At 40.7% G+C, this 15,225-nt stretch overlaps 1 protein-coding gene across 1 annotated transcript in view; it reads left to right on the plus strand.

Annotated features, from left to right (window-relative positions):
- Positions 1-11,580, plus strand: part of LOC310791616 (NLR family CARD domain-containing protein 3-like) — a gene marked incomplete at both ends in the record, with an annotated part of 53,543 nt that extends 41,963 nt beyond the window's left edge. Inside the window, 6 exons of the mRNA XM_083653280.1 lie at positions 1,024-1,117; positions 1,564-1,674; positions 4,598-5,706; positions 5,872-6,425; positions 11,143-11,316; positions 11,547-11,580. Coding sequence (XP_083509406.1) covers positions 1,024-1,117; positions 1,564-1,674; positions 4,598-5,706; positions 5,872-6,425; positions 11,143-11,316; positions 11,547-11,580 — 2,076 coding nt within the window. The remainder of the gene's footprint in view (positions 1-1,023; positions 1,118-1,563; positions 1,675-4,597; positions 5,707-5,871; positions 6,426-11,142; positions 11,317-11,546) is intronic.
- Between the last annotated feature and the right edge of the window lie 3,645 nt (positions 11,581-15,225).

The raw sequence follows: 15,225 nt of genomic DNA on the forward strand, positions 1-15,225 counted from the left end.
TTAGACCACAGACTCCCATCTGTAAAGATTTGAGCTTTTAGATGTTTTATTACAGAAAGTGTATGAAGACCATGACCAAAACAGTCATTGTGTTACTTGTGGATGGAATTATAGTGACATTAAGTTATCCTTATTTTTGCTGGGGACCCTCTCATGGACCCCTGGAGTTCCCCAGACCCCATTTTGAGAACCCGAGTCCACTAGTAATATCAGGAGATGAACAAATTCATTCCTTTACAGAAATACACCATAATGATTTGTTCAACTTGCATAACATATTCATTGCACCAGCTGCTAGTTTTCAGCTGTTTTAACCCCCCTCCCTTCCTGCAGCAAGCCCAAATACAGAGTGCCAAAGTCACACCCTCTTCCGTGTTAGACATACAAACCAAGGGGTTTCATCCACCATTTATTTTCCACCATTTATTTTTCCATAGACATTTTGTAAAATAGTTTTACTTGGTCAAACCAAGCGATTCAGCTATATTTAGAATCAGGAGAGACCATAAAGAGAGAACATTTCACTCAGACTAAAAAACACACACACACGCACACACACACGCACGCACGCACGCACGCAGGCACGCACACACACACACACACACACACACACACACACACACACACACACACACACACACACACACACACACACACACACACTAAATCCACTATTTTTTTTAGATTTGGTCAGTTTTATATCATAAAGATTTTCAGGGCTACAACGGGGAACCTGTGAAAGACACTGAAAGAGAGTGAGCATGTGAAGTGTTTAGCTAGCAGCTTCTGTGAACTGTGTCTAAGCAGCTCCTCTCAACACAGCAGATTACATCATGTGCTTTAGGAGGTGTGTTGTTTTTGGATGATTCCAATGTGGGCGTTGGCTTAAGAAGACTGTGCTTTAACAAGAGTAGCTGGTTTAAGACGATGAAGTGCCATTGAGCAAGACACTGAATCTGAATGCTCTGTTAAAAAGTGAAAGTTAAATGTGGTTTGTGATCTTATATTTCACTGGTTTTATAGGTGAAGGATTTGAAGTATGCAACATTCAGCTGTAAGGTAGAGAACCCAGTCAGTGAGGAGGTCAGCCAACCCATCAGCAACCCCCTCATCCCGAGTGAGTTACAACACTTTAACAACAATGCAGTTCTGCCACTACGTCTCTCTCGTCTCTCCCCTCCCTCCTTCCCTCCCTCTCTCTCTCTCTCTTGTCTCTCCCCTCCCTCTCTCTCTCGTCTCTCCCCTCCCTCTCTCTCTTGTCTCTCCCCTCCCTCTCTCTTGTGTCTCTCCTTCCCTCCCTTTCTCTCTCTCTCTATTTATCTTAATCTCAACCCACCAGTCAAGGCAGATGCCACCTAGAGTCAGGTCTGCTCGAGGAGTTGTTTTGCTTCCTGCTGCTGCCAAATGCATGTTGGGGAATTGTTTAAATTGCTGGGTTGAAACTTAGTAAAGACGCTGGTCTTCAACCATTTGTAAAGCATCTCAGATAACTGTTGTTATGATTTGCTGTAATATAAAGCAACATGACTTGAATTAACATTTGTTGCTGTTGTTTTTCTGTAGAGTCTGATGGTGAAGGGAAACGGAGAACAGGGAGAATAGTCACCATCTTCGTGGTACTGACAATGTTGCTGCTCGTCATAATTCCCATTGTCAAACGCATACGCAGAACAGGTAGGAAGCCAAGAAATACTATATTTATTTACAATTAATTACTGTCTAATTGATATTATTAATACTGATGTAATCAAAATAATCTTTGCTTCTAATTGATAGTATTCACATTTTGTGCCTATATTTTATTTAGGGTTAGTTGCCTTACTCCATAACCGGGCCTAGACCCCCCCATGCTTAATGTTGTTGAACTGCCTCTCTTGAGTTCCATTTCCACCCTGCCAACACAGGAGGCGCTGCACTCCTCTCCCATAGACTTGAATAAAAGATTACCAGGTGTTTTCACTGAAGTTTTACATTACAGCCTGTAACATACAGCGTAATGATTCCAGAGTAATCTTTTGTACTAACAGTGAGCCAGTACAGTAGCTACTGATACATACTCTTTCAGGGTGATTCAAGACCCCTCCACCTCCTGAAAGGGAGATCATTCAGGTTGATCAGGGGTTTATTTTGTGATCATGACCAACTCGCTGCTCTACACTATCCTGCTTATTACAGTGAGACAGCCCCTTGGCATCAAGACCATTAGAGAGAGGTCTGACACCTGCATGGTCAGGCAGTCAGTCTGTCTCTCTGTGGTTAAGTTTATGGGAGTCACAATTTGTGTTCAGCAGGATAATCTTCATGAATGTGAATCACTTTTATAGAGACACTGCGGAGCACGTCATCATTCAGAAACCACACCCAAAACGTGGGTAAACACAAACTCCCCCCCAATCCTGGCATTCTCCTATGTCACGTGCATGGTCGCATGTTGCACACACAATCATATAGAAGATGAACACTCCAACTTACTTCCTTGACAGCTAGATCCACATTTTTCTTCTCGCCAATTCTCAATGGCTTCCTTGTTTTGCTCGGGAGTACAAAAAAACTTTAATTGGCGATTTTTTATATTTGTAGTCTGCGCAGCCCACCACACAACAGCTTTTAGCTATGTTTAATTCAAGGAAAATTAATGCTGGTGTTTGGAAGTGAATGGAGAGCTTTCCCCCGTGATGGGCGTGGCCTATTTCATGCAGTGTCTCTATGCCTTTTGAAGCGTTTTCTGAAAATCACACAAATTACCACTCCCATAAACTTTTGTTAGCCACAGACCTTATTTTATGCATTTAAGTGAAAATCCCCATTCTAAAACCCCATTCACTTTTCTCCGTAAGCACCAACATGCTACTTCCGGACTCATTACAGCAGGGCTCTATATACTGAACAAGAATTATATGCTGCCATTTTGCACGAGTTGTAATAAAAGATCTGACTTTTTATTTTCACACAAAATACTTATTCCTCTCATTTTGTCCACAAATATGTTTAAATCTGTGTTAATATTTGATAAGATAATCCATTCACCTGACAGGTGTGACATATCAAGATGGTGATTAAACAGCATGATAGAGTACCACAGGAATGAGTACGTGTAAAAGGCAATGGGATTTGTGTATGGGGATTTAGGTTAAATGCATGAGATAAGGTAATATAATAACACAAATGTATGAAACAGTGAAGTTTATGTATCAGCAAGATCATCTTCACAAACTAGGACCACTTTTATGACTTTTGAAGCATAAATGTTTTTTTTAAACACGATTTTCAGAAAGCGCTTACAGAAATATGTCATCCCTGCGGTACTCTATTGCACAGGTGTGCCATGGCCTGGTTAGCTCTGAAACTCATCGTTGATCAAACTATTTAAACTTTATCTTCGGCTGAACTTAAATTTAGCAGACATCCAATGATTCAGTTATTAATTTATGCTAAGAGTTATTGTTTAACATATTCTTTCCTATACTTCTTTTCCTTTACCTAAATCAATCTTACAATTATTCCTATTGACGCATTATAATAATAATAATAAGAATAAACGTGCAAATCATTTCCTGTACAGCTCTACTTACTATATCCCTTCCTGTTCACCTCAAACTATACTTGACAAAAATATATGTTCCCATTTTTCACGAGTTGTAATAAAGTTCTAAAACATTTTATATGCACACAAAAGGCTTGTTCCACAAAAAACGTATTCCTCTCATTTTGTTCACAAATGTGTTTAAATTAGTGTTAGTGATCACTTCTCCTTTGCCAAGATAATCCATTCACCTGACAGGTGTGACATATCTAGATGCTGATTAAACAGCATGATTATTGCACAGGTGTGCCTTGGCCTGGTCAGCTCTAAAACTCCTGGTTGAGTAATAACAGCCAATTCTACAACAGCTACCTTACCCCCAGGCAGGTCCTGCTTCTGTAATGAGCTGAATAGAGTCCATGGAGTTTGGAATGTGTAAATCAGGGGTGGCCATGAATTTAGGAAAAAAAAAAAGAAAAAAAAATGTTTGGTTGCCTAAAACGCTTTTCCGTTTTAAAGTTTTAAAGTTTAAAACGGAAAACGAAAACGAAAAAACGAAAACGGGGAAAAAAAACGGAAAAACAAATTTTTTTGGAAAAAGAAACGGAAAAACAAATTTCCCCATTTCGTCTTTTCAATTTAAAACCATTGAAAATGGGTTACAGTATACTTGAGTACCCTGACCTGGTCAATTTATTTTTTAAACATTTTTAATACTGAATGAATGTTTAATACTAATGTTATGTTAAATTATCTGTCTTAACCTGTTGGCACAGGAAAAGAAAATTTGAAAACATACAGAAATACCCATTGTAATAGGTGAGCACATCAATAAACTATGTGTCATATTATTGAGGTAGAAATTAAATGTTTGATGGCACAAGGGTTTTGTGGTACAATTCTTTTTGCTGTGAAAACTGCCGCGCTTAATATTGTTGGCCCGCGCCTCCTAATATTTTTCTGTATGCGGCCCACAACCAAAAAAGTTTGGCCACCCCTGGTGTAAATCATCTGGACATGTTTGCATTACTCTTTACTCACTCTCATTGATTTAATCTGTTTTTATTCTTTCAGAAACTCTTGCTGCGTGTCAACGTCAACACAAATCTAATCTGAAGCAGCAGTTTCAGTGTCTGGATGAATGGTTTGCTAATGCAGGAAACAAAACACTTCTGAGTCAGATCTACACAGAACTTTATATCACAGTGGGAGCAACTGGAGCGGTCAATGATGAACATGAGGTCAGACAGATGGTAGCAGCATCCAGGAAACCAGTCAGACCAGAAACAAAAATCAGATCTGAAGACATCTTTAAACCCTTACCGGGAAGAGATAAACCAAACAGAATAGTGATGACAATGGGAGTGGCTGGCATTGGGAAAACAGTCTTAACACAGAAGTTCACTCTGGACTGGGCTGAAGGCAAAGCCAACCAGGATATACAGTTCATATTTCTGTTCACTTTCCGAGAGCTGAATCTGCTGAAAGGGAAAAAGTTCAGCTTGGTGCAACTTCTTCATCTCTTCTTTCCTGAGACCAAAAAAGCAGGAATCTGCAGCTTTGATGAGTTCCATATTGTGTTAATCTTTGACGGTCTGGATGAGTGTCGACTTAATCTGGACTTCATGAAAAACGAGATTGTGACTGATGTTACCGAGTTGACCTCAGTGGATGTGTTGTTGACAAACCTCATCAAGGGGAAACTGCTTCCCCTTGGTCACCTCTGGGTAACCACACGACCTGCAGCAGCCAATCAGATCCCTCCTAAGTGTGTTGACATGGTGACAGAGGTGAGAGGCTTCACTGACGACCAGAAGGACGAGTACTTCACGAAGAGATTCACAGATAAACAGCAGGCCAGAAGTATAATCAACGACATCAAGACGTCACGAACCCTCTACATTATGTGCCACATCCCAGTATTCTGCTGGATCACTGCTACAGTTCTGGAGCATCTGTTGGAAGCCACTGAGAGAGAGGACCTGCCCAAGACCCTGACTGAGATGTACATCCACTTCCTGCTGGTTCAGTATAAACAGCAAAACATCAAGTTTCCTGAGAGAACTGAGACAGAGACCAGGGAGCAGATGATTCTCTCTCTGGGAAAACTAGCTTTTAAGCAGCTGGAGAGTGAGACAGGCAATCTGATCTTCTATGAAGCTGACCTGAAGAAGTGTGGCATTGATATCACAGCAGCCTCAGTATACTCAGGAGTCTTCACACAGATCTTTAAAGAGGAGTGTGTGCTGTACCAGCAGGAGAAGGTCTTCTGCTTTGTCCATCTGAGCATTCAGGAGTTTCTGGCTGCTGTCTACATGCTCCACTGTCACACAAACAGGGATAAGAAGGTTCTGGAGACATTCCTGGGTGGTGAAGAAAAAGAAGAAGAAGAAGAAGAAGGTACATCTAAAGACAGTGAACAATCCCTGGATGTCTTCCTGAGGAGAGCCATGGTCAAATCCCTTAAGAGTGAAAATGGCCACCTGGACCTCTTTGTCCGCTTCCTTCATGGTCTCTCACTAGAGTCTAGCCAGAAACTCTTGCGAGGCCTGCTGGGTCAGACAGAGAGCAAACCAGAAAGCATCCAGAGAGCCATCAGCAACCTGAAGAAGATGAACACAAAGGACAACAATGAGGCCTACACTACCTCTCCAGACAGAAGCATCAACATCTTCCACTGTTTGATGGAGATGAATGACCGGTCAGTACATCAGGAGATCCAACAGTTCCTGAAGTCAGAGAACAGATCAGATCAACTCTCTGAGATCCACTGCTCAGCTCTGGCCTACATGCTGCAGATGTCAGAGGAGGTTCTGGATGTGTTCGACCTGGAGGCCTACAACACATCAATCATCGGGCGACAGAGGCTGATCCCAGCTGTGAGGAACTGCAAGAAGGCTCGGTTAGTCCTGATGTGAATACCAACAGTATAGAACAGTGTAGAGCGACCTTAATATAGCGGACACAATCAGAATTACTATAAAGATATATAGTTCCTCAAACATACACAACTGTTGTTCTACATAGCAGTGGCACACAGCAATCACATTACTTTTTCCTCTAACAGAGTAAAGTCATTACTGTTGCAGGTTCAGTTTCACATTCCAATTAGTAATCTAACAGATAGGTTGTGAGTTTGATTCTTTAAGTCTATCAACTCTTTATTGGTGTAATTTCTATGAAAGATCCCCCTTGTATTATTCTGCCTTCAGCTCATGTCAGAGATATTTATGAATTTAGTGTTTTAGACTCAAAACTTAAACCCCGACCAAATCTGTGGTGAAGCCTGACTGACTCTAATGGTGTCAGGCTGTTTTTATCAAAAGTTTAACTGCCTGTGGAGCTCAGGCTGAAAATCTGTCATTTGTCATTCTACTTTTAATCACTTTTTACAGAAAGACTTCCATTTTATGTGTGGTTTTTACTAGGGGTGTCACGATACACTCAGTTCACGATACGATACGTATCACGATACTGGGTTCACGATAACGATACGATACGATACGATTTTAACAATATTTTTTTAAACTTGAATAATGACAATATATGACTGGAAAAGTAGTATTTTATTTGAAATGCACAAATACAAAACATGCTGTTGTGGGAAATTGTTATTACAATAACAACTAGAAAAAACATGAGATTGGAGATAAGGCTTATCTTGAAATAGAATGAGTTACACCGTCACTTAGATTTACTTTGAACTAAAAGGTTTCTCAGCAGTATAAATTCTCATTATGCATCTTCAGTTTTTCTTCAAACTCAAACAACAAGACTTTTCTTAATCTATTTTTTATGCATCTTCAGTTTTTCCTGTCAAGTAAACAGTTTTGCCAGAAACTCAATTGAATGGTTTCTCTCCTGTATAACTTCTCATGTGTCTCTTCAGAGACTTGTTCAACTGAACTACTTTCCACACATTGAACTTCAACAAAGACAATTTTTTTTTTTTTTTTTTTGCGATATGAGATTTCATCTCAACGATACATATCGTGACGTTTTACTATCGCGAAATTTCGTGGGACGATATATTGTGACACCCCTAGTTTTTACTGATATACATTAACCACTTTTGGAACATTTCAAATAATATGATACTGTATAAATAATAATTATCTATCCATCTATCTATCTATCTATCTATCTATCTATCTATCTATCTATCTATCTATCTATCTATCTATCTATCTATCTCTATCTATCTTTTAATTCCAGTAGTGTCTGTGTCTCTCTCTTTGTCTGTCTGTCTGTCCTTTGCGTATCTCGAGAACCATTGGTCTGATCGACTTGAAACCTGGCTAGGGAGTGCGCTTAGGGGTACTTGACTGAGTGCAGTGCAGGGAAATAAATAATTAAATGTGCCCATGGGAGGAGCTACAGCGATATTTTACGTTTTCAGGCCTTCGCAGGCCACTTTAGGTCATTGTGACATCATCAGTGATGCCAAGGGGGATGTCCAGAGATGGACAGGCTTGTTGCCTCATACATGGTAGAGGAAATGTTGCCAGTTTCAACAGTAGAAAAGTTTTGCAACCTACCAAGTAGTGTAACGAATTACTTTCTCCAGGGAGTAATCAAGTAAAGTAAGGCATTACTTTTTTTTAATATAATGTGTAATGTGTAATAGATTACTTTTTTTAGTAACGGACCCTGTCCTTTGCGTATCTCTAGAACCGTTATCGGATCGACTTCAAACATGGGGAGTGCACTTAGGGGGACCTGATCGAGTGCAGTGCGAGAAAAAGAATTAAGAAATGTGCCCACGGTTGGAGCGACAGCTATATTTTACATTTTCATTATGACATCAGTGATGTCAAGGGGGAGGGGAACGGGCACTGCGTAATGGGTACTGCACCAATCGGAGGGGCAGAGTGGGAGAGAATGATGTATGAATGGGGGGAAGGGGAATGGCTAGATGTACCCATGGGGGGGGGGTGCAGAATCTTCATCTGGGTAGATGTACCCCGGGTGATTGGGGAGAAAGGGAGGGAGAGAACGGGCATGGGTATTGCACTAGTAATAATAATAATAACAACAACAACAACAACAATAATAATACATGTAAGTATTATTATTATGATCATCATCGGTTATTATTATTGTCATTATTATCATAATTATTGTTGTTAATGTTATTTGTATTATTATTATTGGTGGTGGTAGTAATACTACAAGTCGTAGTAGACATAGTAGTATGCTGATGTATACGTTTTGATTGGTATGCTATAGTCCCAGCTCTGCTTTGATAATCTCTCATTTTACATTAAATCTGTAAACAGACTTTGTGGCTGTGAACTCTGAGAGACCTGATCTCTGAAGTCCTTGTCTCAGCTCTGAAGTCCAACTCCTTCTTTATTATTTATTCAGATTGAGGTTCTGCGTGTTGTTAGACGCTCACTGTGAAGTTCTGGCCTCATCTCTGAAGTCCGACCCCTCCCATCTGACAGAGCTGGACCTGAGTGACAGCTACCTGCTTTCTACAAGTGTGGAGCTGCTCTCTACTGGACTGGAGAGTCCACACTGCAGATTGGAGACTCTCAGGTCAGAAATATAATGATCTGAATATTATATGAATATTGTCATTTGAGGATGTCTCTATCCTGTCTTTCCATCTGAAATCAGACAGTAGGGATGGGTATCGTTTGGATTTTATCGATACCTTTCAACGATACCTATCGATACTTCGGTACTGCTTATCGATACAGATACTTATCGATACTCTTATCGATACTACTCTCCATAATTTGTGCAAAAAATAAAGACATGACATGAAGAGAGGCAAAAGGATTCAACAGAATTTTGTTATTAGTTATTACAAGTTAAATTCCTGAGAAGGCCTATTTCACCTCTGTGATTGTGAATATGATGATTTATTAAACCTAGGCCACCTATGTAGTGTCACTCTTAAGGGGGAATCATACTTGCACGTAGAATTCATTGCGCACGTCACTGACTGGAAACTCGACACTAACAAAGTCGCCTGCAATACATCTCTTTACTGGGGCATATTTTCATTTACAAAACATTTTCTTCATCAAGTCTGGATAAATCACACCCGTTTTCAAAGTATTATGGGACAAACCAGCACGATGCAGTCAGTTACGTTACGTGGAGTTTGTGGACCAAATTTATCTGAACAGATGGCTCTGGATGTAACTAATTTGCTGCAAGCTAAACGTGTTACAGGTAAAGTGAACACCGTCGCTTTACGTTGTTCTGTATTCAGAGTTGGCAAAGTCCACATAATATTCTGTGACTGTCAGAAAATATGTCAGGTTCAGCAAAGCACTGTGAGGTTTGTGCAACGCGAGGCAGAGATTTCTCTCTGTCTCAGAATCATCACAGGGCAGTCGCTCGCTTTATCAGATTATTGTATTTATATTGTTGTGTGAATCAGCAACGCGATGCCTCCCATCATAAAACTAGTTTTCTTCCAAATATACTACTGATCTTTTAAACCTGCCGCAAGTGTAGTCACAGCACAGGAGTGTAAACACGCAACATCAAAAGCCTGGTGCCGCTTCGTCATTGTTAGGGAATGGTAAAAAAAACAAAAAAACAATAGCAGCACCAAACGTCCAGGACCTTATTAATTCCTGGTACCGACCAATCAGGAACCGGTACCAAATAATATTGGTGCTTGGTACCATCACTATCAGACAGTGCAACATTTTATCTTCCTGAGTAAATTCCTTTGTGGTAAAATGAATTGTTCTATCTTAACTCCAATTCGAATACATATTCTGATGTAAAATGCACTTGGGACACCAGAGGTGTTGCTCAATGTAGGTATTTCCAGACTTAAAGGGGTGTGATGTGAACTCTGGTAGAACCATGGCTTGTATAAGACGAATCAGCGTGACGTCACTTGCTACCCAGAAATGCGGAACCCTGCGGCAGTTATTCGTATGAGTTGAGCCAAACAAACGTTAATATCTCAAAAACTATACATCACCATCACTTATATTTTCATACATTCTGAGTGAGAGCAGAATTAGCTCAAGAATTTGATGTATAATATATGCATATCGTGTTAAAGTTGTGTGAACTGTCGCAGTTTTTAAAATGTAAACAGTCAGCCGACTAGAGTCAGACACTCAAGCCTCTCAAAGCTCACGCTCCATAGGGTTCCATTGCTGTTGCCACCCAGTGACGCGGTTTGTTTACCAAAATGCTGCTCGGTTGATCCCTCATAGCTTTCTGGAATTGATAAAACCCCAAATTCTGTGATTCACTCTCATCTGTTGCTCCAGTAGAGACAATTAGAGAGTTCACGTTAAATTAAGGTCAAGTTCCCATTAAGTTCCCATTAAGTTAGGGGTAAGTTTCCCACCCAACTCAAATCCAACTTTTTATTACAATTATTTCCAGAGAAAATTGCCATATGAAAATATTGTCCCAATAAGAAGTGAATTCTGGACCTAAGGTCACAAACGTCAAGGCACAAACTGCAGATGTATTCATCTGGTTGGTTATAGAATGTGTTGAGCTGAAATGGAGAAATCCTGAGACAGAGATGTGACAGGCTGTCTGGTTTCAGATGGAAAGACTACAGTCTAGTAAGCCAGTAAGCCCTCCGCAATATTTCATGTAATATTTTTGCTTTGTTCTTTCTTCAGATTGAGTGGCTGCAGCTTATCAGAGACTGACTGGGAAGTCCTGGCCTCAGCTCTGAAGTCCAAACCCTCCCTTCTGAGAGAGCTGGACTTGAGTTGCAATGACCTGCATGACTCAGGTCTGAATCTGTTCTCTGCTGTACTGGAAAGTCCAGACTGCAGACTGGAAACTCTCAGGTAAAATCAGTTTGCACTTTGCAGTTTTTCTCAGTTGATTCAACACATTTCTCGTCTCTCAAAACAGGATTCCTGAATCTGCAAAGGTCGCCCTGCAGGTTTTACATAAGGATTTGGATTTTATTTATCCAGCTTCATATACACAGCAGTGAAGCTCAGTGACTGAGAGAAGATCATCCATACTCTGATATCTTGTCATTGTTACTGCACCTCTCTCTGTTCCTCTCCAGCTGCTTCAGAATAGAGCTGGATTTTAACCAGTAGGAAGGTGACCTCTTCATCTCCCCAGTTTTAACATAATGTCGTCTGGTTCCCAGTTAGATAGAGAATTCATATTAGAATGCTGCTGAACACATTTAAAGCAGGCTAGTTTTGGTCCTGAATTTCACTGTGGAGCTCTTAGTTCCCTGTGAGCTGAGATTTCCAGGTCCTGACTTTCCTCCAGACTCAATACAGAAGGTGGTTTCACTTTAGTGCTCAGGGCTTCCAGACTGTGGAAAGCCTTTCTGAGGTACTTAGGCTCCAGATTCACTATCATCTTTAAAACTCATTGGAAAAGAAACTTTGATTGACTTGCTTTTGTGAATTTTGTGTCACATGTTTTGTCTCTCCTGACTTCTTCATCTTGTCTCTCATGTTTGTATTTTATATTATTTACATCCATTTGCTTTTAAAGTGTTTCATAATTTATCCACTTTTTTTGTTTGTTTTTATAGCTCATTGTGCAGCGTAACAAAGCATGTGCAATTTGGAGCATTTATTTATCCAATCAGCTTACAGCACCATGTGTGAATACATGGTTAGCATGTGTGACCCAGTGGGAATCAAACCAGTTTCCCTGGCAGTGTTTGTGCTCCAGTCTGCTTAGTATACAGCACCATGGAAACACACTGGAGCTGCTTTAGACCAGGCCTCACCAATAAAGTCTGTCAGTAGAAAAAATACAATAATGACATTAATGGTCAGTTAGCCTCATCAATAAAGTATTGTCAGTACAAATAATACAATAATGACATTAAATATAAGGGTCAGTTAGCCTCATCAATAAAGTATTGTCAGTACAAATAATGCAATAATGACACAATATAAGAGAATAACATGTCTTCTTGTCCTTCAGGCTGAGTGTCTGTCAGCTGTCAGAGAGAAGCTGTGAAGCTCTGGCCTCAGTTCTCAGCTCCCATGCCTCTAGTCTGAGAGAGCTGGACCTGAGCAACAATGACTTCCAGGATACCGGACTGATGCTGCTCTTAGCTGGACTGGGGAGTCCACACTGTAAACTGGAGACTCTCAGGTCAGGATCACTGTTACTGTTCAACAGACCATTTAAATTATGTTCTACATGGGTGTCCGGGTAGTGTAGCGGTAGATTCCCTGCCAACACAAGGGTCGCATCCACGTGTTACCTCCGGCTTGGTCGGGCGTCCATACAGGCACGATTGGCTGTGCCTGAGGGTGGGAAGCTGGATTGGGGTATGTGTCCTGGTCGCTGCACTCACGCCTCCTCTGGTCGGCGTGTTCGAGGGGAAGGAAACTGGTGGGAATAACGTGATCCTCCCACGTGCTACGTCCTGCCGGTGAAACTCCCTTGTCAGGTGAAAAGAAGTGGCTGGCAAATGTGCATGTGTGTCAGAGGAAGCATGGCGCTAGTCTTGGCTCTCCCCAGATTGGAAGAGGGTGGAGCAGTGACCGGGGCAGCCACTAGAGCAGCAGGGGGAATTGGCCAAGTACAATTGGGGAGAAAAATGGGGGGAAGGGGGGGGGGGGGGGTGTTGTCAGAAAAAAAATCTGCTCTGCACATGAATGTCAAAGAAAATATGTGAACCCTCATTTTCCTGCTGAAGTGATTTTTGAAACCAGCTGAGAAACCATCTTTCAGCTCTACTCTCTCTCTGCTGAGAGGATATTTCATTATTTCTCTGCACACTGCCTCTGTTGGTGAAACCTGAAGCAAAGGACTTGTCACAATATGTTAAATTGAGTGCAGAACTGAAATGAAAACGCAAATATTGGAGACAGGTTTTTTTTGTATTATAAGTGATTTCAAAGCAGTTTATTAATGAGAACATCCAACATGTAGCTGGTTTTAATCAAAGAGTTTCCACTGAGAGCTATGATCTGTTTTTAGAGGGTTAGATTAATTCAAAAGAAACAATAAATGATAAACTATTAGTGTTGAGTGATGACGCTGAAAATGTTACAATACAAATGTTCATATCAGGCAGTGTTGACTTTCATAACTATGCAAAATCACTATTTCTCTAAGTTTAATTTTCCTCCTGAATAAAAGTTGAATAGATCTGTCAAATTTAATTTAAAACACGTTTTTACTGACAGAATACTCGACTTAGAGTTTGAATGAGGAGAAAACAACCTGAAAAGTCACATTGAACACGTTCAACAACAGATCCTCCTGGAAGACAATACAGCAGCAACTGGTCAGCAGTTACATTACATTTCTTTTTGTGGTTCATACTCAAATTAATATTTACAGTGGCAGCGAGCTTCAGTTGGTGCTCTCAGCCGAAGGCCTTTCAGCTGCCAGCTGGCTGCCATGCAAAGAATTGGACTTTGTTACACCATAATGGACATTAAAGAAACTAATCACCTATATTGTTTATTAAGAGGTTGAATGGGTTTAAAGGAGAATTTCGGTTTTTTACACCACGGTCCTCATTTCCAGCTTAAAATATGATGTTTTACTCACCGAAATATGTTTGGCTTCATTCGGATGCCCACGGAAGATTTTGAGCTCCGAGTAGTCTCCTCAAACAGGCTATAACGAGAGCCTGCGGCGAGTGCGGGGCATGCTGCACGCGCTCTCTAAATGACACTTTTTCTGTCAGATCACGGTTCATTATGGTTGTAAATATAATTATTTAGCTAATAGCTAGAAGCTAAGCTAACAACAACACAACAGTCAACGTTGATCTGCCCCGGATGGGGTCACAGTGCCCATCTTCCCCCTCTGTGAAACCACACTTCTTCAGAGGAACCACAGAAGGGGGAAGATACGCACTGTAACCCCATCCGGGGCAGATCAACGTTGACTGTTGTGTTGTTGTTAGCTTAGCTTCTAGCTATTAGCTAAATAATTATATTTACAACCATAATGAACCGTGATCTGACAGAAAAAGTGTCATTTAGAGAGCGCATGCAGCATGCCCCGCACTCGCCGCAGGCTCTCGTTATAGCCTGTTTGAGGAGACTACTCGGAGCTCAAAATCTTCCGTGGGCATCCGAATGAAGCCAAACATATTTCGGTGAGTAAAACATCATATTTTAAGCTGGAAATGAGGACCGTGGTGTAAAAAACCGAAATTCTCCTTTAAGTAATTATGTTACTAGCACTTGTGCACTTGAAAAAGTGCACAATTAAAATTGCACAATTATTGTTATAAGCACATTTGTACATTAGATCCGAGGAAATGGCGGCCATCTTGGATTTAAGGTCAAATCTAACTTCCCCCCACATCTGAAAATAAACCTATATGGTATTCACTCACTATCTGATTTGTGAAACTTTTATCCCATTTGTGAAAAGCAAAATAATAGGTGGGTTCACTGAGATTTCATAGTTTTTCCCCATCTAGACCACATAAAACCAGGTCCAGTTCAAAGTACATTACACTTAGACCTTTCAAATCTGGGCTAGATTACCAAGGGGACCTGGTCGACACCGTCACCAAGAAACACTTTGAGATTTGGGAAACTTTTATCCTATCTGTGAAAATGGAAAATGGAAGATTTCATTGTTTTTGCCTATCTAGACCGCATAAAACCAGGTCTAGTTCAAAGACCATTACACTTAGGCCTTTCAAATCTGGACTAGATTACCAAGGGCACCCTACACTCTCACCAAGAAATACTTTGAGATTTGTGAAAGTTTTATCATGGTATGAGCATACTTGA

Source organism: Poromitra crassiceps, assembly GCF_964638095.1.
Source record: "Poromitra crassiceps genome assembly, chromosome: 16".
Taxonomy (NCBI): Eukaryota; Metazoa; Chordata; class Actinopteri; order Beryciformes; family Melamphaidae; genus Poromitra; species Poromitra crassiceps.